The 27,678-nt window shown below is 41.4% G+C and overlaps 1 protein-coding gene across 2 annotated transcripts; it reads right to left on the bottom strand.

Moving 5' to 3' along the window:
* Positions 1–1,183: 1,183 nt before the first annotated feature.
* On the bottom strand, positions 1,184–27,044 carry SEMA4A (semaphorin 4A). Of its 2 annotated transcripts, none has more exons than XM_074223232.1 (15): positions 26,758–27,044; positions 25,472–25,625; positions 16,861–17,021; positions 16,101–16,163; positions 14,419–14,517; positions 13,920–14,028; positions 12,470–12,586; positions 12,117–12,241; positions 11,826–11,998; positions 11,045–11,195; positions 10,143–10,323; positions 9,205–9,323; positions 8,875–9,029; positions 8,323–8,423; positions 1,184–7,799 (listed from the first exon to the last, which is right to left on the bottom strand). In XM_074223232.1, exons 1-15 carry the CDS (start codon positions 26,827–26,829, stop codon positions 7,207–7,209), a joined length of 2,373 nt encoding a protein of 790 aa, XP_074079333.1. In that variant the 5' UTR covers positions 26,830–27,044; the 3' UTR covers positions 1,184–7,206. The 2 variants fall into 2 exon arrangements, with proteins under 2 accessions (XP_074079333.1, XP_074079334.1); XM_074223233.1 differs by lacking the exon at positions 26,758–27,044 and adding an exon at positions 26,462–26,712.
* Between the last annotated feature and the right edge of the window lie 634 nt (positions 27,045–27,678).

Genomic DNA, 27,678 nt, shown 5'->3' on the forward strand with positions numbered 1-27,678 from the left:
TTTCCTCTGGAGATTTAGGAGGGCATGTGGTGATTATCTCCAGGTAATAGAACTAGGTTCCACTCCCTCCACCATTCTTACTAGCTTTGTGTTTAAAAAACGGTTACCTAGAGTGACTTTAACAAAAGACAAACAAGGTAACATTCTTGTGTTTATTGTTTACATTAAACCTGCGGGCAATCATGCCTGAAAGAGAACTCTTGAAGAACTAGGCTCAGAAAGATTTTTGGGGGGAGCACAATGATGTTTTGTCCTTTGTTTTCAAAGAAGACAGTGACATCAGCATACATGAATTGGATTTGAGTCAGGAGGTGCTGTGCTAAGTCACCAGCCTCACTTTCTCCTCTGGAGTCATCTGGGTTCAGTGACCAGATATAGATCAGGATGACTTGAGGTGGCCCAGGTTGTGAGGTAATCAGGGTTAAGTGATTTGCCCAAGATCACACAACTATTAAGTGTCTGAGGTAGATTTGAACTCAGACCCTCCTGATTCAAGACTAGTACTCTACCCACTATGCCATCTAGCTGCTCCAAGAACAGATTTTATACACTAGCACAGTCAGAAAGTGGGGTCTTCACTAGGTAGAATTTTCAGTACTTGTCCATCAAAGGAGTTCCCTGATGTGGTTTGGAGTTATGCCCATTAAGGGACCAAGGATCATTATCACTAATTTTATTAAGTTTCTGGAAAGACCTCTCCTTACTCTGGACCTTGGGACTTATCAGTTATGCTAAAAGACCTTTACAAAGTATGGGGATAGGTCTTATCTTGATGGGATCTAAGGGGACAGGGAGGCTAGCTTGTTTAAAGTTCAGCCTTGATAATTTGAGACATTCTATGTGAAAAGTGGCTTTTTTTTTAAAGCACTTCTATTCTTAGAGGTAGAGGAAAATAAGTCACATTTATATATGTATGTATATATATATACATATATAAATGATCAAAATTTATTGTTCACAGTGTCTATGGGAAAAATCTTCAAGTCTCAGTTTTTCATCTGCAAAATGGAGATTTTTGCATTATCTCATCCCACCAGGGTTCTTGCTTTTTAAATTGTAAAGTACTTTATATATATAAACCAGAGAATATTATTATTTTTAATATTTAGAAAGTTATATAGAAGATATGTTTTATATATATATGTGTGTATATATATATATGTATATATATATATACATATATATATATATATATATTCTGCTTGGTTCTAGAGGTCGGAACTAGGATCAGTTAGTAGAAGTTAGAGAAAAGTGTTTTAGTTCAACAAAAGGAAGAATTTCTTAACAGTTCCAGCCTTCTAAAGTTGAGTTCCATATGATTGGAGATCTTCAAACAGAGACTATTTGAAGGTCTTTTTACCAGATGTTTTAAAGTGATTCTGTGCTTCAGGTAGGGAATTTGATGATTTCTAAATTTTCTTTCTGTATAAAACCCTGCCATTTGGATTATGAAAGTGATTGATTGTGGTTTTGATAAAAGTAGAAGTACAGAAAGCGATTGAGTAATAGGGGCTCATTATCTGCTTCAGCTAGAGCACAGCCCAATGTATACTGCTTGGAGTGGGAGATGGGGTCTTTCTGGCCATTTTTGATGAAGGCTGTAGCTTTATCATACTAAAGGACTTGTGCTTTGAGGTGACAAAGTAATCCTCTTGTTAGTCTCTTGGGTGCCTGTATCTAAGAGGAGTAGCCACTGAACCAGGAAGAAACGCCTGTACCCATTTGAGCTGAACCCAGCTCAAACCAGTTTGAAACAGCTGATTAAATGTTCACTATGAGCATTCACACCATTGGCAAAATGCTATTAATTCAGACCTTGACTTATTGTTTTGTTGACTGCCAAGATTTAAGAAAGTGATAGAGGAAATGTTAATATTTTAGATTAAACTTAAATGTGTCTCCTGCAAACAGTTTCCCCCCTAATAACTAGCCTTTAAACATTTGCTAGTATACTTCAGCATTCAGTGGAATTTCAAGAGAGGAACAATTTTTATTTTCATTGCCTTCTTCCTCTCTCCAGAACCTAGGCCATCAACCCAAGACTTTCTGTCTCTCTGTTAGCATGAGAAAGGAGGAAGATTCATTTTAAAAAGATAAACAAGAGTTTTTAGATTTTAATGAAACCCAAATCATTGGGATATAACTTGCATCCTTCAGGAGTAAGTTCTAGAGTTGATGATGGAAAAAAGGGCAGTCAAAAGCATTCTGACACTCTTCAAATACCCCAAGGAGGTCAAAGAAAGAAAGAAACTATATAAATCAAAATATTCATAGCAACACTTTTTATAGAGAAAGAAAGAAAGAAAGAAAGGAAAGGGGGGGTAGCTAGGTGGCGCAGTGGATAAAGCACCGGCCCTGGAGTCAGGAGTACCTGAGTTCAAATGTGGCCTCAGACGCTTAATAATTATCTAGCTGTGTGGTCCTGGGTAAAACCTAAAATAAAATAAAAAAATAGAATGCCAACCATACCATTCAACTGAAATTCCTCTTTCCAAAGAAACCAGTGATCTCTTCATTGTCAATCTTTTATTTCTTTTTTGATTTATTGGGGGGGGCATTACAAGACAATGGGGTTAAGTGGACTTGCCCAAGATCACACAGCTAAGTAATTATTAAGTGTCTGAGGCCGGATTTGAGCTCAGGTTCTCCTGACTTAAGGGCCAGTGTTCTATCCACTTCAACACTTGGCTGCTCCCCATTGCCCCCATTTTTACCTCTTTGTAGTCTTTGAAATTGTTAATCATCTTCTCCTTCACATTTTCTTTTTTCTAGTTTTTATAGACACTACTCTCTACCAAATTTTCTTCTATCAGAATTTCTCCTCTGATGCATCTTTATCCAGATCATGCCCACTACCTTGAGTAGCTAGGTGGCGCAGTGGATAAAGCACTGGCCCTGGAGTCAGGAGTACCTGGGTTCAAATCCAGTCTCAGACACTTAATAATTACCTAGCTGTGTGGCCTTGGGCAAGCCACTTAACCCCATTTGCCTTGCAAAAACCTAAAAATAAAAGGGGGATGACCTTTAATTGGAGACTAAATAAATCATGTTAATCTGAACATGATAGAAAACTAGGTGGAATAATGTATAGAGTGTTCCTGCTCTTTTGGGAGTTGAAAAGATCTGAATTCAAATCCAGCCTCAGACACTGAATAGTTGGATGGCCCCAGGGAAATCACTTAACTTCTGTTTGTCTCAGTTTCTTCATCTGTAAGTTGGGGATAATAAGAACACCCACTTCCCAGGATTTTTTGAAGTTCAAATGAGATGGTGTTTATAAAGCACTTAGCACATTGCCTGTAACATAAGCATCATTTAAAGCATCATAAGCATCATTTAAAACGTTAGCTGTCATTTTTATATAATTGTGCCATTCTCTAGGCCCCAGGCAACTCCTCAAATATTATAAATTCAGGTTAGTAGAGGAGCCTCATCAAAAAGACCACTATGTCAATGAAATCATAGCTCTGGGCCTAAAAGCAAACAAGGAATATGAAGACTTCAGAGAGATATGAGAAGCTTTATATGGACTGATACAGAGTAAAGGAAGTACTTCCAGGAGAATAATATATAAATAATGACTGTGGGTATAGATTGTTGCCTAAGGTATTGGATACAATTGCTATATGGCTTGGTTTTGCTTTATACAGTTTTTTTCCCTTTGTTACCAGATGTATAGTTATTGGGGAGTAAGGAGATCTGGAAATGTGGTGTATCTGGAAATGACTGTGATTAACTACAAAAAAACTTACTGGAAAAAAAGAAAAAGAACAGATAAGATGAACTGGATGAAACTCCACATTGGGATGAAACTGGAGCCTCTGTTTTCCTGAATATCCATTTAGTTGTTTAATGATTGTATTTTACCCCTTCTTCAGTTTCCTCATCTGTGAAATGGGAAGAATAACAGCACTGACCTCATGGGATATTTATGAGGATCTAGAGAGATATACATATAGCACTTTGCAAAACTTAAAGCATCATATAAATGTTGGCTATTATCATCATTATTATTATTAGAAAATAACTACCCCCCAGCCTATCCATTCAAGTTACTATAAGAATAATTGTATGATTAAACTTGAGAGTGTGTGTATATGTGTGCAATTGAATTGTATTAAATAAATCTGGGGAATATTGTGAATTAGTCTCCATATCTCTACCATCTCCTTTGGAACCTAGCATGACCTTAGCGGATGTGGTGGAAGAACAAGAGGAACCCTTGGAAAAGATGATGTTGAAGATTCTGAGGAAATAGAAGAAAAGGAGTAGAGAAAAGTTCCAAGAGCATAAGTGAAAGGGTTAGCCACAGGAAAAATAACTGTTCCTCTAAAACAGATGAGGAGAAAAAAATGCCTAACAGAATAGACATTTAGAGAATTTCTCTGTCTCCTTTACTGGATCTTCATTCAGGTTATATCCACTAACCTTGGTTATCTTCCAAGACTATCTTGGGTCCTCCTTTCTTCTTCCATTATGCTGTTTTGCTTAGTGATATCATCAGCTCCCATTTATTCAATTATCATCTCTACAGATTATTCTCAAATTTTTAAAATTCTTTTTTTTGGGAGGAAGGAGGCATTCAATCTTGTGACTTGCCCAAGGTCATACATTTAGTATCAAGTGTCTGAGGTCACATTTTCTGACTCTATCCATAGCTCCATCTAGCTGCCCCTCAGATTGATTTATTTATTTAGTCCTAACTTTTCTCCTGACCTCTAATCTTCCTACATCTCCAACAACCTCTTAGAGAATTTAAATTAAATATCCCTTACAAATCTTCAAATCAGTATGTTTAATACTGAACTCATTATCCTTCCCATCAAAACCCTCTCCTCCAAAACTCTCTCACCTTGTCAAGAGCATCCTCAATCACCTAGACTTGTAACCTGGGTGTCATATTCCACCACTCACTCTTACCTCTCAAGAGCAGATCTTTTAGCAAGTCCTGTGATTTCTACTTCCACAACATTTCTCATGATATCATTGACACTTCTACCTTATCTCTGACACTTCTACCACTCTGGTGCAGGTCCTTATCACCTTACACTGGAACTGTTGAAATAGCCTTCTCTCTGGTTGGTCTTCCTGCCTGAAGTCTCTCATCTTCCACTCACCTGTCAAAGTGATAATTTTTTTTCAGGTTTTTGCAAGGCAAATGGGGTTAAGTGGTTTGCCCAAGGCCACACAGCTAGGTAATTATTAAGTGTCTGAGACTGGATTTGAACCCAGGTACTCCTGACTCCAGGACCGGTGCTTTATCCACTGTTCCACCTAGCCACCCCCCCAAAGTGATATTTCTAACCTTCAGATTTGAACATGCCACACCCTCCCTCTCCCTTCATTAAGTAGTTCCTCCCATGGCTTTCTATTGCCTCCAAGATCAAAGAGAAAGTCCTGTTTGTCTTTTAAAGCTCTAACTTGCCTGCCTACCTTTCCAGTCTTTCTGCCTTTCTCCACATACTTGAGGATCTACAGCCACAGGGCCTCCTTGCATGTCTTCCTACAGGACACTTCTTTCCCCTCTTCTGTGCATTTTTTACTAACTGTACTCCATTCCTGGAATTCTCTTCCTTGTCATCTCTGCCTTCTTTCAACACAGCCTGCAAGAAGCCTTTCTCAAACCCCCTTTATGCTCATGCCACTTGAGATTATCTCCAAGTTATCCTCTGTAGAGCTGTTTAGTTGTTTGTGTGTCTTTTCCCTATTTATAGATATATATCCCCAGTGGTTAGCACAGTCTTAATAAATAATTGTTGACTTAAAGACATCAATAATTCATGGTTTCACTCTTTTCCATGAATCAAGTAATCTTCTGAGAGGGAAGAGAATATAAAAATGAATTAAAGCAAACCACCATAGGGAATTGACTAAAGATTGAAAAAAAAGGATGAAAAGGGGCAGCTAGGTGGTGTAGTGGATAAAGCACCATCCTTGGAGTCAGGAGTACCTGGGTTCAAATCCAGTCTCAGACACTTAATAATAACCTATCTGTGTGGCCTTGGGAAAGCCACTTTAACCCCATTTGCCTTGCAAAAAAAAAAAACTAAAAAAAAAAGGATGAAAAAAAGGAATGCCAAGCATTTGAAACTGTACAAACGAGTTCACTGCTTCTCTGGATAGTAGCCTAGAAGGCAGGTGGTGGTGTAACCCTTAGTTTGGGAACTGGCAAAGAAAGAAGTTGAGATTGAAGCAGTTGACAGAACTAGAATAGAGGCACACTCAAATGGTCAGCCATGGGGTTCAAAATGAGAACTAGAATACTATAAAACCTCTCAGCTCACACACCCAACCTAGATTCTCTGTTCCAACTTCCCCACTGTGCCTTCAAAAAGAAAGTAGCCACCTTTAAGTTTTGTCTTTTTAATAAAAAATAAACTGTTTGTGGCAAGATGTATACTTTTCCAAAGACAAAAACAAAGGGGAAGAATAGAGGGAGGTTGCATCTGTATGGAGACTAGTAGGGTGGGGAAGTGCAGAGGCAAAGTTGAAAGAGGCCAGGTTGGTCAGATATGTGCAAGGCTCAGTTTAACCCACTCCCCATAATTCTATGGGGGTGGGAGGGAAATTGGATATTGTTCCCCATTGCATCAGGAGAAATGAAACCTTGGGAGAAAACACCCAAAGGTCATTTATGAAAACACTGGGATAAGAGGGGATGTGGCCCTCTTCTCAGATCAAAGTAAGACAGGAGTGCTGGTGAATATAATGGTCTGAGTCCCAGCACAAGTTGATTAGGTTTCCAACCAGGGTCAATGACTGTGTTGCTTGGGAATATTATCTTAAGAGGATTTCCTAGAGTGACCAGTTTCTGGAGCGTCTCTTGGAATGGGTTATGACCACCAAACAGGTCCAGCACTAAGGGCAGTCTCCTGAAAAGAGAGGTTCCACCCTATGTTCTTCATCAGAAGAAAGTACCTAGGTCTGGCATGTCCCTGCAAGATGGGTCATGTCCAAGGGATGGTCTGAAGCTGCTGGGTGTGCTTCTCATTATTTCCTTGGAGTGGCTCAGAGTAGCAGAGGAAGGACGAGTTTCTCTTGGTAAAAGGAAGGTGACTTTCTCTTGCCATCTCTTCCCATTTGTTATTGTAGGGTCACCCCAACAATTTCCTTTGTTAGGGTCAGGTTATCTTTACCAAGGATAACTCTTTGCCATACCATAATATCCATTACAATCTTTCAATGTCTCATGTGCTGCTGTAGGCTCTATGCCACTTCAGTCCCAAGCTGGTTGTTATCCGCATCCACGCCCCCTCCATTCAGGGTTCTGGTATCCTTGGGAGGCTGGAGAGGAGGATCTCCACTTAAAGGAGCTTTTTCCCCTGGAGGCAAGGTACCACAGCCCTGGACTTTCCTTTGTGCTTGGAGTGTCCGAAGTGGAGAAGAGGCAAAGCCAATTAAGACCCCTGAGAGCACCAAAGCCAAAAGGACAGTGACAATGATGAAGTGGGGCCAGTAGGATCTAGGAGTGATCAGGGGGGTTGGTCCCCCAACAGTCAAAGGGGTTTCTACCCGTTCTCTGGGTATTCCTGCCAATTCTGGGTCCAGGGGCAAGGGGTCCTCCTGGCTTTGTATCCAGTAGGAGACAATAGGATGCATGAAGCCACTCTCAGTTGCCCAGCACTGGTAGAGGCCTCTAACTTCCTCCCGAAGTAGGAGTATGAGGGAACCATTGTAGACTGCTGAGGAAGAAGTCTGAATGGGGGTTGTATTGTGAGTCCAGTAGTAGGTGGCTAGGGTGGAGGTTTGGGGACAGGGGAGTTCCAAGATGGAGTGAAGAGGAGCCAGGACTTCTTTAACTATGTGAAGAGAGAAGAGGAAAGTTGAAGGTTGAGAAAGTAAGCAGGTAGAAAGAAGGACTTTTATCCATATCACCTTCTGACATTTAGGACAAGGATCACTTTGGATTTCCTTACTTTACTTTTTTTCATTGTTAAAAGAATTCCTTGGGCAATGGGGAGGCAGATATGTGGGAGACAAATACAGGGGAATGTTTGAATTTGTCAAACAGGGAGGAACAAGACTCTAGAAAATTCCCTACCCCAACTCCAGCTGCAACTCTGGTCTCAACCTCTGCTCTAAATCAAAACCTGAGTCCTAAACCTAAACCTGACCCTCAACTTTAGTTTTAGACCAAACAACTTGCTCTCTACTTCTACAGTACCCTGTTTCTCAGCCTGTCCTATTTCCACCCAGATGCCTAGGTAGAGTTTTAATGAATAAAATTCCTGGCAGGGGAAAGGAAAGATCATCCCTCAATCCTCTACACTACCACCCAGCATTACACCCCTTTCTTTCCTCCTAGTCATATTCCATACTCACTGAGCTGGGGTAGGCTCTGGGGTCGGTGACTTCTACCCATGGGTCCATTGGCACATGCCCATGCTGGGCTTCCTACATCTATGTCCTGTTTCCAGGAAGTTCTGGAGAGATAAGAAGGCAGAGATGATAAGTTGTTGGAGCTTAGGAAGGGAAGAGGGAAGGGTGGAGGCCAGAAACCACTCTAGGAGCTTTAGAAAGCATCACATTGGGAGTAGGTCAAAGATCTTAAAACTGTCTTGGGCAATGGAACTAGATAGCTGGGAGAGGGGAGAAACATATGTAGAGACATGGCAAAAATGGTATATCTCAACACAACCATGAGGGGAAGGAAAGAGAAGGATATTTAAGCCAATATGACAAGCCAAAGCAGGCTGGGAGACAAGCCAGAATTTGAATCTATATATTGCAAAGGGTAAACTTCAAACAAGAGATTCCCTCAAGACAACCACATCAGAGCACAGTGCAAGAAAACCAGAGCAAAAAGGCAGTGGAAAACCTTATTTCTGTTCCACCATCTTTAGAGCAAAAATGGTGATCCAGGATACAACTTACGAAGAATTGAAAATGATGCGGCAGACTTTTTCAGCAGGGTCCCAGGCACAGTGAGGGTCCCTGGCAAGGACACACTCTATACAGCTTTCATAGACACTGCAGTTGGCTCGGGGGACCCTCAGAAGTCCCTTGGAGTAGCCCACAAATAGTGCTCCCTGGGGGAAGGATGGATAGAAAGATGTGTCACCCTGGGTGAGGAAAGCCCAAGACCAGCCCAAGTGTCCCTTTCCCCAGGAGAGACCCATACTATGAGAATCAATCCCCTTGACAACCAACAAAGTTCCCTTCATCTCCTTCCCCACTTAAAGTGGGACTTGGATCCCTTCCCACCTGGGCAGGTGCCAGAAGTAGGTTTCGGATGGGCTCAGGTTCCTGGAATAGCTGAATCTCTTCCACCAGATGTGTTTCATTGTGCTCACCTACCACAGCCTTGTGGAGAGAACCTGTGTCTGGTAGGGATATAGAAAGAGGAGACTGGGGCACTTGGAGAAGGAATTTTGGCTTCTCTTATTCCTTCTTCATTCTGCTTTCTTTTCATATAAGATTTCCTTTTCTAGGTTTCCCCCTTCCAGCTATCAAAAAAGTTGGTGGGTTTTTTCCCTCTTTCTGAGAAAACTTATATCCTTCTACTAGATCATCTCTACGATTTCTTGTAACTCTAAATTTCTACAAGATGGATTTCAGAGAATACTCCTTAAGAATTCCCACCTCCTCCACTGCCTTCTCTTTTCTTCTGGGACCCTAGCTACCCTTTCCTTCCTTCTTAGTTCCCCCCATCTCCAGATCTGAGAGGCATTGTGGCAGATTGGAAGGAACCCTGTACTTAAAATACAGAAACCCGAATTTGAATTTGACCTCTGACATTTTCCAACTCTTTTGTGGTTGAATCAATTCTTTATTGTGTTCATCTATTCCTTACCCCATTTGGGGGTTTCTTTGGCAAAGATACTATAGAAATTTGCCATTTCTTTCTCCAGCTCATTTTACAGATGAGAAAACTGAGACAATCAAGGTTAAGTGACTTGTCACATAATTAGTAAGTATCTGAGGTCATATTTGAGCAAGTCACTTTCCTTTTCTAAACCAGTTTGTTTCTCTGTAAAATCCACTTATAATATTTATGCTGCTTCTCTTGTTGAAATGTAGAAAAACACTTCATAAATCTCAAGATGCTATAAAATGGATCTCTAGAAGACATCTATGACTTCCCATATCAACTCCCTTTTGTCTTATTAAAATTTCTCTGAGAGGAATCTTTAAGCACTTACTGGTGCCCAAGTACATGACCAAGTAGCCTTTTCCACTGATGTCCTTGGCCATCTCCACAGCCAGTTTGGTGTACTCCACATCCAGTTTCACCAACAGGGGTTTTCCTACAACCTTCTCATCCATCAGGAAATGTTCTTTCACGAAGGTCAAAGCTTTGTCAGAGGAGGGACCCACAGAACACTGAAGCCAAACAGAGGTAAGATTTAAAACTACCATTTAATGCCCCCCACCCCCCATTATCCTCCTTTGAGTTCCTCTTTCCATGTTGCCTTCAACTGTAGATGGAAGATGATGTGATAATAATCAGTATATGTAAGGTGCTTTGTAAATCTCAACAGCTTCAATGGGACAGGTGCTAAGAGTGTTCCTTATAGTCAGAAAGGCATGAGTTCAAATCCTGCTTCAAATACAAATCCTGTGACCCTGGGCAAATCACTTCACTTCTGCCTGCCTCAGTTTCCTCCTCTATAAAATGAGGATGATGATAATAGCATTATCTTCCAGGGTTGTTGTAAGGATCAGATGAAATAATATTTTCAAAGCATTTTCCAAACCTTAAAGAGTTATATAAATGCTAGTCATTTTCTGTTGTTTTAAATCTTAAAGCACTGTAAATATCAGTACCTTTACTTACTAATTAGAACTCCTCACTTTCAGGCTGACTCATTTGGGAGTATTTAAAAGGCAGGATTTTTGTCCCCTTTACCCTCTCCCCTTACCCGGGTTCCTAGCTCAGGTCTTCCTCCATGTCTTTCTGTACTTCCCTTTGGAGCTACCAACCCACATAGTAAGGTTGGCAGGACAGATTCTGGGTGTACACAGAGACAGGGATTGACCCATACTTATCAGGCCTGGAAGGTGGAGCTTGGCAGGTGTGTAGTGTTCTAAGGTGTGGACTTACACTGCCAGGGCGGGGGTTGCTCACAGGGCCACTATATGTATTCCATCGGGAGCTTTCTTTGTTCATCTCCTTGTATTTTCCCTCGAAGACCTTTTCAATGTCTGAGAGAGAGAACTCGCAGACCGCAGAACTTCTAGTCTCTCCAACCTGCCTGAAGATACACACAGGGACTGAAATAGTCTTCTGACTGCCTACCTTTCCTTCTTCAGGAAGGGCAGTGCTCAGCATTTAGAGATTCCCTCAGTGATATTGGCCACCCAGCCTGGGGCAGGATCTTTGCCCAGCATGTGATCTGAAGTGGCATTATCCTTAATGAGGATTAATTGAGGCTCAGGCCCAGGGGCAGGTGGCGGGCACAGATGGGTGGAGGTGTTTCTTACACCTGCTCTTCTTGCTTGGTCTGCCCAGGACTGAGCTGCTAAATGGGAGAGATAGTGAGAATGGCAGAATTACAGAACCCAGATCTCAAAAAAATCTCAGGAACAGAAAGGGGATGCTGGAAACTAAATTTCTCTATACCTTCAAGCCAAATCACAGATCTCTCTCAGACCAGATCTTACAATTAACCAGATTTCTAGATGCTCTCCATATAGGGCTATTGGAACAACAAGTAGCTCTCTCTTTAAAAATTAAAAAATAATTTAAAAACTCAGATAATTTGAGTGTCTCACCCTTCAATTACCAGATCTCTCAGACACCAGATCCATACAGATATCCAAGAGTTCTAAGCTACCAGGATTTCCCCCCACTTTACCCCTGAGCAACTGAGCCTCTTACTCACCATTGGGATGTGAAGACTGCATAGACTTTGGGAGAGGCAGGAGGGTCAGCAGGCATCAGGACTGCATGACGGATCACGTTGAAGGGTAGCTGGCCAGCCTGGCCACAAAGCATCTGAGCTTTCAGGAATGTCGTCCACTTCTTCTGCAGCAGCTTCTCTCCCCCTACGTCATTCTGTAGAGCAGAACCAAACATTAGGACCCCTTTCTTTGTTACACTTTAGAATCCACCCCCTCCTGTCATCCTGACCCATTTCCAGCTCCTCCATCCTATCCCAAAGGTCCCCTCTGACCTTACAGACTCGTGCTACTCGGGAGATGGTGAGTTTCTCGAAGAAGTCAAATTCTTTGGCTGTTTCCCCAAAGAAGAAGTAAACGACCTGAGTAGAGGGGATGGAGGCCACAAAGGAGGCATCCGCTTCAGGGGGGAAGAGGAGATGGGGTTAGGGTCTGGGAACTGGAACCCACAGGCTTAGGTCCCTCCCCTAGCCCATGATACCAAGGACCCCAGAAGCTAAGTTGCCTAAATGTCTGGTTCCTCTGCCTAATCCAGGTCCTAGGATGCTGTGATTATATGCCAGATAGAGTTGTGGGATCAGGGCTGAGGTTGGAAGCCACCAGAACCACATGACTCAGGGGTCCTTACGCTGGAGCCATCGGAGGAAAGCATCAGTCTTGAGGACAGGCTGGGTTCCCAGTGTTCGCATCAGGATGGGCTCATTGCCCAGGAAGTTGTTCATGGTGCCAGTGTAGAGCATTCCATCTGAGGTGGCAGTAGGAAGAAACAGAGTGATTGAGCTTTAGCAAAGTTTCTCTAACTCTCCTGAGATGGGGGAGGGCCTGGGGGAACCAGTCTTTTGTCTTACTTTGGTCCCCTTGACTGTTCATTTGCCTACCTCCCTTCCTCCCTTCCTTCCTTCCCTCTTCTCTGGATTCTTGATAGAAGATTTAGATTCATACTGGGGCTTTGGGCATGTCATTTCATTTTTCTGACCTCATTTTCCTTTTTTTTAATTTAATTTAAGGCAATGGGGTTAAGTAGCTTGTCCAAGGTCACACAGCTAAGTAATTAAGTGGCTGAGGCCGAATTTGAACTCAGGTCCTCCTGACTCCAGGATCAGTGTTCTATCCATTGTGCTACCTAGCTTCCCCCTCATTTTCCTTTTCTGTAAAATGAAGAATTTAAACTAGCTGATCTATAAGATTTCTACTAACCTTAAAAAAAAGTCTAACATAGCTGATATTTATATATTGATTTAAAATTTGTAAAGATCTTTATATAACACTATTCAATTTAATCTTCACAACAAACTATGAAATACATGCCGCAGGTATTGTTATCCTAATTTTATGGATGTGGAAACTCAAGCTCAGAGAGGTTAATATCCTTGCCCATGATCACACAGCTTATTAAGAATTGGAGGGGCAGCTAGGTGACACAGTGGAGCATTGGCCCTGGAGTCAGGGGGACTTGAGTTCAGATCCAGCCTCAGACACTTACTAGATGTGTGATCCTGAGTAAGTCATTTAACCTGGATTGCCTCCAAAAAAAATTGTTGGTAGAATTTGAACTCAGACTTTACTCCAACTCCATCCACTAAATCACACTGCTGCTTCCTATAAGCCTATGATTCTTCTCCAATTCAACTGCATCTCTTATAGAAGCCAGAATGACTTAAACTTTTTCTTATTATGTCACTCTACTGCTCAAAAGCCTTCAGTGGTTTTCCAGTCACTGAAAACTGAGATCCCATGTGATCTAGAGCAATCATACCTTTTCAACCTTATTTCCAATCACCCAACTTCATTACTGTTTGACTTTTCTTCACTGATACATGTTTTGTTTCTCCTTTATCTCACTGGTCTCTTAACCATATCTCCTTTTACTTTCCTCCAAAATTTACTCTGAGATCTTCTCTTGCCTCTTCCTTTCTAAAAGTCAGAGGCTGAGATATGGGAACATATAAGACCAAGACTTCTGACTTCCCTTCTTGTGTTTGTGACTGTCTTTTCAAACCTGCAAACTGGAGATCCCCAATGATGAAGACCTAGGGAAGAAACTAGGGAGGGGAACTGGAGGGGAATTTGACACTTACCCACCAGAACTGCAGTGTGCTTGTGGGCAGGGTCAAAGGGGCTCTGTCCTTTGCCATCCAGGATTTTCTCTTCTGGGATAGGAACCAGGGAATAGTCTTGCTTCAGCTCCTGGGTTGTTAGTGGGGAGAGGAAAGAAAGACCAAGTTGATGGAGTCTCAAATCTGAGAAATAAGTTGTGTGGGAGAGGAGGGAGAAGGGATAGCTAAATCTTGGGGCCTAAAAGTCAGAATTTGAGCATCTAGTATGCCAGCATTACATATTTGGGGAAAAATTATCCAGAGGGTGAGTAAAGAAGGAGTGTTTTTTGGTTTGTTTTTGGTGGGAGGAGAGAGATAAGCCTGGATGCTAGAACATTCTCCCCAAAATAGTCTTCTGAAAAGTAGGAGATTGTGGGCTGAGGATGCCTAAGTCCCATATCAGAAAGGGAATATTTTTCAAGGGATGGAAAATGGGTTGTGGCTGGGTTAGAAGGAAAAGCCAGGAGGCCTAAGGACTCACTATGAAGGTACAGGCTGGGCTGAAGGCAAACGTTCCACAGGCATAGAGCTGAGAGGCATTGACAGCCACTAGGACTCTGATGAAGTTGAAGCATTCAGTCTGGAGGACAAGGGGGGGGGGCAATATTTTCCGGATGTTATTTGCCTGGATACCTGAATCCCTCCAAAAGTAGGACCCAAGGTTGACCCAATGTGGAGCACTAGGAGGAGAGGAGCAAGGGTTTGGGGGCACTGGAAGACAGGGTTAGAAACTAGGAAAGAGGGGCAGTGAATCTAAAACCCTTGGAGTCAGGAAGATCTGAGTTCAAATCTAGCCTGAACTTTCCTAACTGGATTTAACCCTGATTGTCTCAAAACAAAAGAACAAAAGGGAAACTGAGGAAGAAAGGCAGAAACTAGGAGAGCAAGGAGAAGACTGAGGAGACACAGGAAAGACAGAGGAGCAATTATGGGAGAGATGCATAGAGAACAGGGGAGGAGGCAATTCTTATCTGACTTGTTGCTTCTCCAAATTTTGACAGTGTTGACTGTCCCCTCCTATTGGATTCTCTCTTCTTCCTTGGCTTCCCTGACACTGTTTTCTTCTGATTTTCCAACCAGCTTTCCATAGTCTGGCTCCCATTTTACCTTTTAAGATTCATTTCATGTTACTTTCCTTACAAAAATGCTCTTATTTGCTAAGCTGGCACAGTTGCAGTTCTCTGAACTGTATTCTTCCTTCAGTTCCTTTTATCTTGGCACAGCAAAAATTCCATTCCTGGAATGCATTTCCTCCTCACCTCCATTCCCTGGCTTCCTTCTAGGCTGTTAAAGGGTCAGCCTCTACATGAAGCCAACCTTTGGGTGGTTGGAAATAGGTTGAAAAGGTATGATTAGTCTAGATCACTAGGGATCTTAGTTTTCAGTGACTGGAAAACCACCAAAGGCTTTTGAACAGTAGAGTGACATAATTAGCCCTGAAGCAGGACTAAGGGTAGCAAGGGTAACATCAATGTAAATTATTTACCACTTTTTTTTAAGGCTTTTGCAAGGCAAATGGGGTAAAGTGGCTTGCCCAAGGTCACACAGCTAGGTAATTATTAAGTATCTGAGACAGGATTTGAACCCAGGTACTCCTGACTCCAGGGTGGGTGCTTTATCCACTGCACCACCTAGCTGCCCCAACTGCGCCACCTAGCCACCCCCACTGCACCACCTAGCCACCCCTTGAGCACACTTAATATTCTTCTTTTAATATTAAGTTATTATAGTTCTCCAAACACTTCTGTTAATTGTTATAAGTGATTATGAATGATTACAAGATTTAGAGCTAAAAGGAATTTCCTCATTTTTTCAGATAGAGTAATAGAATTGACCCAGGTTACATAACTAGCAAAGTAGAAGAGCTGGGCTTCAGTGTAAAGTGCATTTTACCTGTCTGTGTACCTACTGTATACCCTCCCCCCATGGAATATAAGCTTCTTGAGGACAGGCACTGTTTTTTGTTTTGATCTCCCCAGCCCCCAGCATGGTATTATGCATAAACATCTTTGTTAAATTGGATTGGATTGTAACCGGCATCCAAACTGGCATCCATTGATATCCCAACCTGGGGAAAGCCAGACCAAGTCAACTCAATGAACATTTATTAAATAGGGCTCAGGTATCCATCTTCCAGACCTCTACCCCCTCATTCCCTCTTACCTCATTGCTCTTTTTCTTAAAGACACAATCTCTTTTTTTCTTGGGACTAGCTTCCCAGGAAATCTGGAGAGACAAAAGAAGGAGGATGAGTCCAGGTTCATTAGATCACTGAACCCTAACTTTACTCTTCCCTCTCTCATCTTTCCCTCATAGGTTCTGCCCATCAGGTGAAAGTAATTTGTAAAGGATATGCATCAGTAAAAACCTCTGTTACCATTTTATTTAGCATGACAATTAGTAACATCAGTGTAAATTACTGAGCATTCTTAATATTCTTCTTTTAATATTGTTATTATAATTCTCCCAACACTTCTGTTAAGTGTTGTCAAAAGGGATTATGAATGTTTTCAAGATTTAGAGCTAAAAGGGATTTCCTCATTTTTCAGAAAGAGGAATAGAGTTGACCCAGGTTACACAACTAGCAAAGTAGAAGAGCTGGGCTTCAGACTCATATGGACTAACTCTATATCTACTGTTCTTTCTACCAGACCAAGGTGCTCGTGAATATGGTACTTATAATTAGTTTATCAATAAGTAAAACTGATGTTCTTTTTTACCAAAATTTTAGCATAATTATAATTATTTTAACATTCATTATCCTAGGTGATTGCATGCTCATTCTAATTATTTCATTAATTAGTTACATTATACATGAACAATGAATAATCAGTTGCAAGTGAACACCCCAGACAGCCTACCCAGGGGCCATTAGCTTATGTCCTCTTCCATCAGTCCTCCTTACTCTCAATCTGGCACTCACCTCACTTTGAAGGTCCAGGATGCCTGGTTCACCAATGTTCAAGGCCAGGATGGAGTCCCGAACACCCACGTACAGAGTGGCCTCATCCTCACTTAGAAGCAGTTCATCAAAATCCTGAAGACCCTCCTTGCTAAAGAAGCTCACAGAACGATGCCTATCACCTGAAAGAGGGTGAAAGTGAAGAGAGGAGAAGTCAGAGCTTGGTGGGGGTGACTGAAGAGCCAGGCAAGGGGAGGACCCAGCCAGGAAACAGCAAAGGAGTAGGAGCCTAGGGAACAAGGAAGGAATTGGCAGTGTATGCCATCACTACCCAGACTCTGGCAGCAGTATCACCCTTCTCCTGCCCCATCCTGCTGGCAGCCATGCCTTCTTTGTGTGAAAAAAGCAGCTGTGTTGGAGAACTGGGCATCCAGAAGGCAGATATGACAGACATGGGGCTGGGGAGCTTTAAGGAGGGGTAACAAGAGAGGAAGGGCAGGCCCACAGGAAACGAACAAAAGAGAAACACAAAAGTTAGAGGCAACGTTCTGTAAGTTTATAGATCAAATTCATCAAAGTTAATGCCCTCATTTTTTAAAATGTGATTCAGAGAGCAGCTAGATGGCTCAGTGGATAGAGCACTGGCCCTGGAGTCAGGAGGACCTGAGTTCAAATGTGACCTCAGACACTTAATAATTAACCTAGCTTTATGACCTTGGGAAAGTCACTTGGCCCTACTGCCTTGCAAAACAAACAAACAAATAAATAAATAAAATATGGTTCAGGAAAGGAAGGGAGTTGGCCAAGGTCATGCAGGGTTAGTTGCAGAACCTGAACAAGAACCCAGGTCTACCAACTTCCATACCAGGGTTTGTTCCACTGCACATTTGGTATATAAAGATAACAGAAAGACCAGGTGAAAGGGGCACATCAACATGATAGGGGTTGGAGATGGGTACCCCAGTTCTTCCAAATCAATGGGGAAGCTAGGTAGAAGGAAGTAGTGTCAAGAGATGTTCTCACATCGTTGTGCACGATAATGTTGTAATAATCAGTGTTGAAAGGCTTGGCTGCTCTGATCAATACAATGATGCAAGACAATTCCAAAGAGCTCATAATGAAAAACTTTCATCTATACCTTCAGAGAGAAAACTGATGAATTCAGAGCACGAATTGAAGTAAATTTTCTAAATTACTTTTTTTAAAAGTATGGCTAATAAGGAAATATGTTTTTCATGATTTTTCACATGTATAATTGATATATTGCTTGCCTTCCTAGTAGGTAGAGTAGGTGGGAAGGAAAGAATTCAGAACACAAAATTTAAAAAGAAAAGAATGTTTTAAATGAATAAATAAATAAATAATACACTAAAATGTTACCAAAAAAAAAAGATAGTCTCATAGATAGACTGAAGACATATGCAGATAACAGACAACTATAAGATTAGCAGAGATAGATCAACAAATGCAGAAATAGTCCCAGACAGGATCATAAACAGGCAGACTCACAGATGAGAACAGAAATACCCGTAGGTGGCTGCCTACAGGGTGTGATATTTGAGCAGCACCATGTAGCTTCTCCTCTCAAAGACATTTCCCCCCACATCTTAGCCTGCCAGAAGCCTCCCCACTTCCTACCTGGGCTCAAGCTACCCACTATTCCTTAGCCTGTGTTTTAAACAACCAAAAGAAGTATTATCTCCAGCTCCAAATGAAATACTGGGGAGTGAACAAAGCAAAATCAAGAGAACAATATACTGTTAACCACTATTACAAAAGGAAATCTCTTTAAATGGCAGCAAAACTCAGTTAATAAAAAAGAATAAGACATAGTTAACTTTTAAGTTTTGCAAAGTTTTATATATATTATCTCATTCGGTGCTCAGAACAACTCTAGTGTTATTACTCTCATTTTCCAGATGAAAAAACTGAATCTGGAGGAAATTAAATGATGTCCCTAGGATAAGGCTATAAAGATCCTAAGGTAGTGAGTAGAGTAGTGGGGAGAGCTGGCAACAGTGTCAAGAATACTGGGTATCTTTGGTATTATCTTATAAAACACCCACATAGTCTTCCTGTTCACAAACAGATAACTGCTCAAGAGTAAGATTTTAAGTACTATCAGTCACAGTCCTTCATCTATGGTATTTTTTTTAACTGCTCTAAGGGATTGTGTTGGATGGGACAGACCAGGTACTATGCTAAAAGCATAGCATAAAGCAAGCAAGAGATTGAGGTTTTGTACAGTATATTAAGATAAAATATGTTAGCAAAAATTTCAGTGGAAAATTGTGAGCAGTATGGGGCAGGATGAAGGCTATATGTTCTGGGTGGTCAGGGAATAGCCTAGGGTATGGAAGACATTGGAAACACAAGAAGGTTCCCAAGAAATTCCCCCAAAGCAGGGAAGTAGAACAATAGCGGTAAAGAAAATGAAGACAATTTTGACACACTTCAGAACCTGGCCTGGGCCAGGGGTTAGGACAAATATGAACACCCATACTCACTGACCCAGGAAATCAAACATCTAGAGATTCACAGAAATGCAGTCCCAGAGAAATGCATTGATAAAAACAAACTAGAGAAAGAAAGTCTTAAGGGGATAGGGAGGGAGGAGAGTATGATCTCACTGTCTCTGAAGGGCTCTCCCATAGAAGGGAGATTAGATTCTTTCTGCTTGACCCCACAGGGTTGAAATCAGAGAAATGCAGTGAAAGTTGCAGATTTATACCTAATGTAAGGAAAATCTTACCAACAATAAATGCTCTCCCTCGGTGTCTTTATGAAAAGACTGAGCATTTTTTTAGGGGTTTAGTTTTTTTAGGTTTTTGCAAGGCAAATTGGCTTAAGTGGCTTGCCCAAGGGCACACAGCTAAGTAATGTAATTATTAAGTGTCTGAGGCGGGATTTGAACTCAGGCACTCCTGACTCCAGGGCCGGTGCTCTATCTACTGCGCCACCTAGCTGCCCCTAAATTCTTTGTTAATAAATATGATCCTAATGCAACAATCATAATGTGCTATCACTTTCAATTCTATTTCCTATCTCTCTCTTTAACAAATAACTTTAAAACAGATTGATTTGGTGAGAATATAAATTTAGGTTTTTGAAACTATGTAAATATGTAAATAGACCACTTTCTCTCAAGAAAGAAATAATGTAATCCTAAATTCTCACTTCAAATTCAGTTAACACCACAGTTCTCTAGGGCTTAGCTAGTTGCCTATAAGATACCTTTATGCATGCCAAATAACTTTGTATATATTTTATATTTATTTATCTATGTATGGGGTTATTTTTCTCTGCAATCCTTAAGGGGAGAAGTTATTTTTTTTTGTTTTCTACATAATCCAGAGCCTAGCATAATGCCTTGCATACAGAAGGTATTTAACTAATGTTTGCTGGACTGAATTGAATTGACACAAGGGGAAATAGTATAAAGAAGACAAAATCCTTAATTTTGAGGATTTCAGAGGTTAATTGGGGAAATAACATATACACAAATACCGAACATATGGAAGGGTACATTACTTGTTGAAGAATGGATTAGTACAGATCTAGCACTCAATCAATCAATCTGAGATTCTGTGATTTTGAGCCTGTCAGAAACCCAGTTACTTAGGCACGCATAGGCAATGACCCTGACCCAGGTAAAGATTTAGGCAGATAGACATTCACTCAAACAAACATTGACTGAGCTTCTGTCTATAAAAGGCTCTGGGTTAGGGGCTATGGAAGATATACTCCTCTCGAATCACTCAATCACTTCTTAAACTACAGACTCAAATGACCAGAGCACAAAACCCCAGTGGGATGCCTATATAGAATCATCTTTCTGTTGTACTCTGCCCACTGCTCCCCTAGTTCTTGACTCAGTCGTGAAGCAACCCCAATTCTTGTGTGCCCTTTATTTCAGGCTCAGCCTCAGCCCAGGCCCTAACTTTGACTCTTAAGTAGAAAGATGAGCAGTTGCAGATGCCTGGGGGAGAAATCTTAGCCCAACCTTTTATTGACTACAAGAAGTATATCCCTCCTGAGTTGCAGATAAGAGCCTAGGCAGCCATGGTCCTCTAGGCAGTGGGTAGGGTGGCCAGAATCTGGCTCTGTGGCTTGGCTGTGTAGTTGTGACCCTTGTGCCAGGTCTACTAGGTTTTCTGTCCCCTGGTGTAATCATAGGATCATAAATCTAGATTTGGAAGGGTCCTTGGGGGTCAACTAGTACAACCCCTTGGGAACAAAGGCCAAGACAGGTTAAATGACTTGCCTGGTTCATACATGTAACAACTGACAGGTAGAATTTGTACCCAAATTTTGACTACAAATCCAGAATTCAAATTTCCACTGTATTATGCTGCTTCATAGCCTTAAATATGAATATATGCCATGGGATAAGTAGGATCTGCTCTTGGCTTATCCACTATTGATCTCTTAATTGTCAAATCCAAAGGCCTTTTTCTCCAACCTCCTTCTCTTCAATGTTTCTCCAGCCTTTGATACTGTTGATCCCTCTCCTCCTTGATTCTCTCTAGGTTCTGGGGGCACCAGTCTCTTCTGGTTTTTCTCCAACCTGTCTGACCATTTTCTTAGTTTCTTTTACTGTCTCCTCTTCTAAATCGCATTCTCTATTTGTAGATGTCCTTCAGGATTCTATCCTGGGTCCTCTTCTGTTTTTCCTCTATATTATTTCACTTGCTGATCTCATCAACTTTCTTGGATTTAATTATCATCTCCTTACTAACAATTCTCATATCTACCTATCCTGTCATAACCTCCCTCCTGACCTTCAATCTCACATCTGCAGTTTCCTCTTAGTCATCTCAAATTGTAAGATGTCTATTAAAAGATGTCTAATAGACATCTTACTCTCTTAAATTTAAATATTTATTTATTTTTCCAATTACATGCAACAGTAGTTTTTTTAGGTTTTTGCAAGGCAAACGGGGTTAAGTGGCTTGCCCAAGGCCACACAGCTAGGTAATTATTAAGTGTCTGAGACCGAATTTGAACCCAGGTACTCCTGACTCCAGGGCCGGTGCTTTATCCACTGCGCCACCTAGCTGCTCCTGCAACAGTAGTTTTCAAAAATCATTTTCTTTGCATGATTTTGAGTTTTACATTTTTCTCCCTCCCCCCTTCTCTCTGACAGAAGCAATTTAATATAGGCTCTACATTTATAACATGCTAAGCATAGATTCCTATTAATCATGTCGTGAAAGAAGAATCCAATCCAAATGAAAGAAGAAAAATTAGAGAAAAAAAATGACATAATACATAACAACGCTTACTCTTAACATATTCAAAATTGAACTAATTATCTTCTTTTCTTTAACCTTACCTGTTAGGTGGGGCAGCCAAGAGGCAGAATGAATAGAGCATTAGGCTTGGAAGCAAGAAAACTCATCTTCCTGAGTTCAGATCTAGCCTCAGACACTAGCTATGTGACCCTGGATAAATTACTTTACTCTATTTGCCTCAATTTCCTCATTTGTAAAGTGAGCTGGAGAAGGAAACAGTGAACCACTCCAATATCTACAAAACTCTAATTGGGGTCATGAAAAGTCATGCTAAAATGCCTAAAATCAATAACAAATATTCCCCATTTCCTGCTTTCCATGTTAATGTAGAAGGCAATACTATTCTCTCAGGCCCTCAGGTTCACAACCTAGTTGTCATCTTCAACTATCATTATCTTTCACCTGCCACATTGCAGTAATGTCTCTCAAATATGCCATCTTCTCTCCTCTGTCATTGCCATCACTGTGGTGCAGACCCTCATTTCCTCACACCTATACCATTGGATTAGCCTACTGGTGGGTCTGCCAAACACAAGACTCTCCTCACTCCAGTCTGCTTTCTACACAGCTGTCAATGTAATCTTCCTAAAATGAAGGTCCAAACATGTCATTCTCCTATTCAACAAAATCTGGTGACTACCACCTCCAAGATCAAATACAAAATCAAAGCCCTTCATAACTTACCCCTCTTTCACCTTTCCAGACTTCTTTTTTTTCTCTCTCTTTTTTTACTTATTTCTCCAAATACATGCAATAGTTTTTAGCAGTCTTTTTTTTGCTAGGTTTAGAGATTTATATTTTTCTCCTTCCTTTCCCTTGACAGAAAGCAATCTAATATAGACCATATATGTACAACCATGCTAAATATAGATCTATATTAATCATGTTGTGAAAGAAGAATCAAATCAAAACAAAAATAGAGAAAAAATACCTAAGATAATTTTTAAATATAATAATTAAATATAATAAATATAATACTAAGCTTTGATTTGCATTTAAACTCCACAGTTCCTTCTCTGGATATGGATGGTATTTTCTATCTTTTAGAACTGTCTTTGATTATTACATTACTGAAATGAACAAGTCCATCATAGTTGATCATAACCTAATGCTGTTAGGGTGTACAATGTTCTGGTTCTGCACCCACTTTCCCAATCTTGGCATTCTGGCTCTTCCTTGAGTAAGATACTCCATCTCCCAAATCACTGCCTAGTCTCCATTCCTGGAATGTTCATCTCACCTCATCTTGGCTTCGTGTAAGTTCCAACTAACATCTCATCTTTTATAGGAAACCTTTCCCCAGTTCTCTTAATTTTAATGCTTCCCTCTGTTAATTATTTCCCATTTATTCTGTGTATAGCTTGTGTGTACATATATTTTGCTTACGGTCTTCTTTAGATTCTAAGCTCCTTGAGGACAGGAACTATCTATATTACCTCTTTTTGTAACCCTAGCACTTAGCAGAATACCTGATTCTTTTTTTTCTTTTTTTTAAAATTAGAATACCTGATTCTTAACAAGTATTTCTTGTTCTGTCCCAGCAGATTTCCAGACATTTTTTTTGGTATACCTTTAGATTAAGGAGGGAAGGGAAAGTGCAGGGAAGGTCCTGAGAAGCTGAGATAGGGGCACAGGCCATCTCCTTTACTTTTTTACTTCTCTCACACCTCCTTCCTTGTCTAACTCAATTCTCTCCCCAAATGATTTTTCATTATCCTTGTTTCTCCCCTCCTGCTCCAAAGGGTCTCTCTTTTCTGATCATTTCCTACAGTGTTGCTTTGTCTCAGTCTCTAAAGACATATTTCTTTCCTCTTTTATATAATTTTTGCATGTATATGTCTACTGTCTTTCCCCTCTTTTCTCTTTCCTCTCTTTGTACCACTCCCATCTTTCCATCTTTTTCTGTCCTCCTTATCACTATCACTTATAGTGTTTATCGCTCTGATCTTTCTCAACCATTTCTTTTTTCCCCTCTACTGTCTTTCTCTCATGTTTTGATTCTTTCTCTGATGCCTCATAGCAACCAAATTTTGTTTTTATCTTCATACTGTCTTCTATCTTCACACATCTTTTTCTTTCTTCTTCAAGGCCCCACACCCCCTTCCTAGTTTAGACCTCATCATCATTTGCCCTGACTATTGCAAGAACCTCCTTATTGACCTCCCTGTCTCAATTTTTTCATATTTCAGTACCTCCTTCTTATAGTTGTCAAAGAGATTTTCCTGAAGTACATATCTGACCATTTCGTCTTCCTATTCAATACACCCTAATAACTTCTTATAACCTCTAGAACCTCTATCTTAGCTCCCCAGGGCTCAGGTTTCCCTTCCCTCCTTAACCTAAAGGTATTCTAAAAAAAATCCCTGTGAATCTGCAGGTGTAGAACCTCCAAATAACTATGTTTGGTACTTAAGGCTTTATATGATCTGACTCTAAACTACCTCCCCAGGGGTGGCTAGGTGGTGCAGTGGATAGAGCACTGGTCCTGGAGTCAGGAGTACCTGAGTTCAAATCCAACCTCAGACACTTAATAATTACCTAGCTGTGTGGCCTTGGGCAAGCCACTTAACCCTGTTTGCCTTGAAAAAATCTAAAAAAAAAAACCCAACAAAAAAAAACTACCTCCCCAATCTTGTTATATAGTCCTTCCCTACCATAAGCATTGACAGTTCAGCCAAACTACCCTTCTTATTATATGTATATTATATATATGTGTGTATATATAAAATATACATAATTGTGCACATTTATATGTTTTTGTATATACTTGTTCTCTGTCTGGATGTAAGTCCTTTAAGGGCAGGGACTACTTTACTTTTATCTTAGTATGTCTGGTACCTAGCCCAATAATGCCTAGAACATTTAATATTGCCTGTTCATTGACAGATCTTTGCTGTCTATTTTCTCTTATTTCATTCTCTCTCCTACCTCCCTTTCTCTCTCATATCTCTTTGTCTCTGACCCTTCTGTAACTTTTCTGTCTCTGTCTTTATCTTACTTCCATCTCCATCTCTTATCAGCCTCATATCTCTATTTCTGTCCCATCTCTCTGTGTCTTTCTCCCTTGTCTCTCTAGGGCCCCACTATTCCTATTTCTTTCTTGTTCCCATTCCTGTCTCCTCTCTCCTTTCTCTCCTTTGAGACTCTTTTTACCCCTCCCCCATCCTCTTCTCAACAGCTGTCTTTCATTTATCTTTACCTGCCTATATTCATCTTTCTGTATCTTCCTCCCCACATCTGCTACTCCTTTGCTCTTCTCCCACTGCTTTTAATTCAATTTCTTTTTTTTCTCCTTCTCCATCCATTCCCTCTGCCCAAGCCCTTAAGAACCTTCTCACCTGCAGCATATTTCACTCTGGGTATTAGACCTTGCCCCAAACCTCCAGGAAACAGTAGCAGCAACATTGGGGGGGCCAGGAAAAGGAAGGGGATCCTAGAGTTCAGGTGCAGGGCTGAGTGAACCATGGTGGCTTCCAGTGTCACTTGGAGGCTCTGTAGAAAGACAGAAGATACATATTCTAGTTGAGTAACCCTTCCCACATCCTTTCCTCCCCACCCCCTTCCCTCCACCCCTCCCCACTTTCCCTTCCCCAACTCAAAGAGGCACTGCCCAGGGAAGAAGAAGTAGAATGTTAAATTGGGGGTGGGGGAATGATATAGAAAATTAGAGAAAACTTCTATCCCTCTCATTAAAAAATTTGGGTGGCTCCCCAAATCTGCCCTTTGTGGCAGAAGAAGTAGAACAGCTCAGCTAACATTTCTTCTGGGTTTCCTCTGCCACCCTTGATGCCCTTCCATGTCCATACTCAAACCTTACTCTGGCAAAGTCTAACCTCTATCCCTTCTGCTGAAAGACTAACCCCTCTCTTTTCCCTCTCCATAGAGGGATAGATTAACAATAATACCCAGCCTCTATAGAATCCTTTTTCAGATTCTCAGGAACCAAGGTACCTTCCCTCTTCATCTTTTTTTCAGGACCACCAAGTCAGTTATTTGCAATTGAGGTACACATTCATTCAGGTCATAAATGGCTCAGATTTCCCTTCTCCATCCTTCCCACCTCCCTTGTTCTAATCATCTTTCCACAGCATTTTTTCTCCAATTGCCTTCCCCACCCCACCCCAACTCACACATGCCCCTTGATCACAACTCTACCTATATCTGATACAGTTTGGGCTCTAACCTCCTCAATTTCTCTCTACCCCTTTCCCCAACCCCTTGCAAGTTAAATCAACTGGAATTGAATTGCCCCATCTGTTAGAGCTTAGACAGTTCTCTGACACTAACTCCAAGCTAAATGCAAATTAGTAAGTCCTTTTTTTTCTCACTCTTCCTCTCTGGATTTCAGGGAACTGGGTATGAGTCTTGTCATTGTTAGTCCATTTGACTCAATATGGGCAAAAACCACCGGAGGGGCCTGCTGATTCTCCCCAGTCTTTATTTCTCTCTTCATGTCACCCCATTTCTCTGTATTTCCTTTCTTCATGTCCTTCTGTGTCTTGATATTTCTATAGTTCCCTATATTTCCCTGTCTTCATTCTCTCCTTAAGTCCACGTCCTCCCCTTTACCATCTAAGTTCTTCCCACCCTCTCGACACTCCCAGCACTTCCCATTTTCACATACCCTTGAGATGTAGTGCTGAGCTGCCCCCCCAACAAGAACCCAGACGTCTTGGCTCCCAGCCGGGAAGATCATCCAAGAATGGGTGTAGTCAGGAGGGGAAAGGGGAGAATTGGGGGGGGTCAATGCCCCAGTGGGGGGAAGACTCAATCTGGCCAAGTCAAGAGGGTAGCAATCCAGGTGTCCATGGTGCCCAGGAAAATGCCAGTTTCAAAGCAGGGAGTCCTGGGGTGAGTGAGTCAAACAAACCAGAATTTCCGCCTCTCAAGTTGCTACAGATCCCAATCTGTACCCGGAAGTTGTGGGATTGGGGAGGAGAGAGAGGTAAGCTCCCCCTTCTCCCCAAGGAACCCACCCTGTCTCCATCTAGAGCTAGCTAGAAAACCCAAGTCAAATACCAAAAGGTTTAAAAAAAGCAACCCACCTCTAAGGTCATATCAACCATCCCCCTATTTTTATGCCTTGTGGTTCCTCTTCTCCCCCAACTACCTAGATCTTTTCTTACCCCCAGGAAGGAAACACAACACACCCTCTGACTTACCAAAATTCATCCAACCACTACCTGGGGTCTTCCCAGCCCGCCCCCCCCAACCCTCCATCCACCCCACTCCAGGAATCCCTTCTTTGGTCTGATTATGAGTACAAAGGATCACGTTAAAAGTGCCACTCCTGATATCTAACCTCAGTCTGGCATGCTTCAGCATCACTCTCTCTCATATGCTCCCCTCCCAATTCTTGGGATATCTTCTCCCCATTCTTTCTTCCATGAATTCTAAGTCTGTGACAGGATACTATCCTCTCCTCAGCCAATATTTGTTGGGGCTCCAATTCCCTGGAACCTCTGCCTCTGCCCTCTTCTCCTCATGCCTAGCTCCAAGGAAAAACTCATAAAAGCCAAGTTAACGAGGCATCCTTCCATCAGGG

Source organism: Macrotis lagotis, chromosome 2, assembly GCF_037893015.1.
Source record: "Macrotis lagotis isolate mMagLag1 chromosome 2, bilby.v1.9.chrom.fasta, whole genome shotgun sequence".
Classification (NCBI taxonomy): domain Eukaryota; kingdom Metazoa; phylum Chordata; class Mammalia; order Peramelemorphia; family Peramelidae; genus Macrotis; species Macrotis lagotis.

Excerpts from the sequence above, each read along its gene's own strand:
- SEMA4A (XM_074223232.1), bottom strand. The coding sequence starts at position 26,829 with ATGATCTTCCCGGCTGGGAGCCAAGACGTCTGGGTTCTTGTTGGGGGG. Across the intron at positions 16,164-16,860 it reads TCCTGGACCTTCAAAGTGAG|ATTTCCTGGGAAGCTAGTCC; the intron begins GTGAGTGCCAGA and ends TTGTCTCTCCAG. Across the intron at positions 9,030-9,204 it reads TACTTCTGGCACCTGCCCAG|GGAGCACTATTTGTGGGCTA; the intron begins GTGGGAAGGGAT and ends TCCTTCCCCCAG.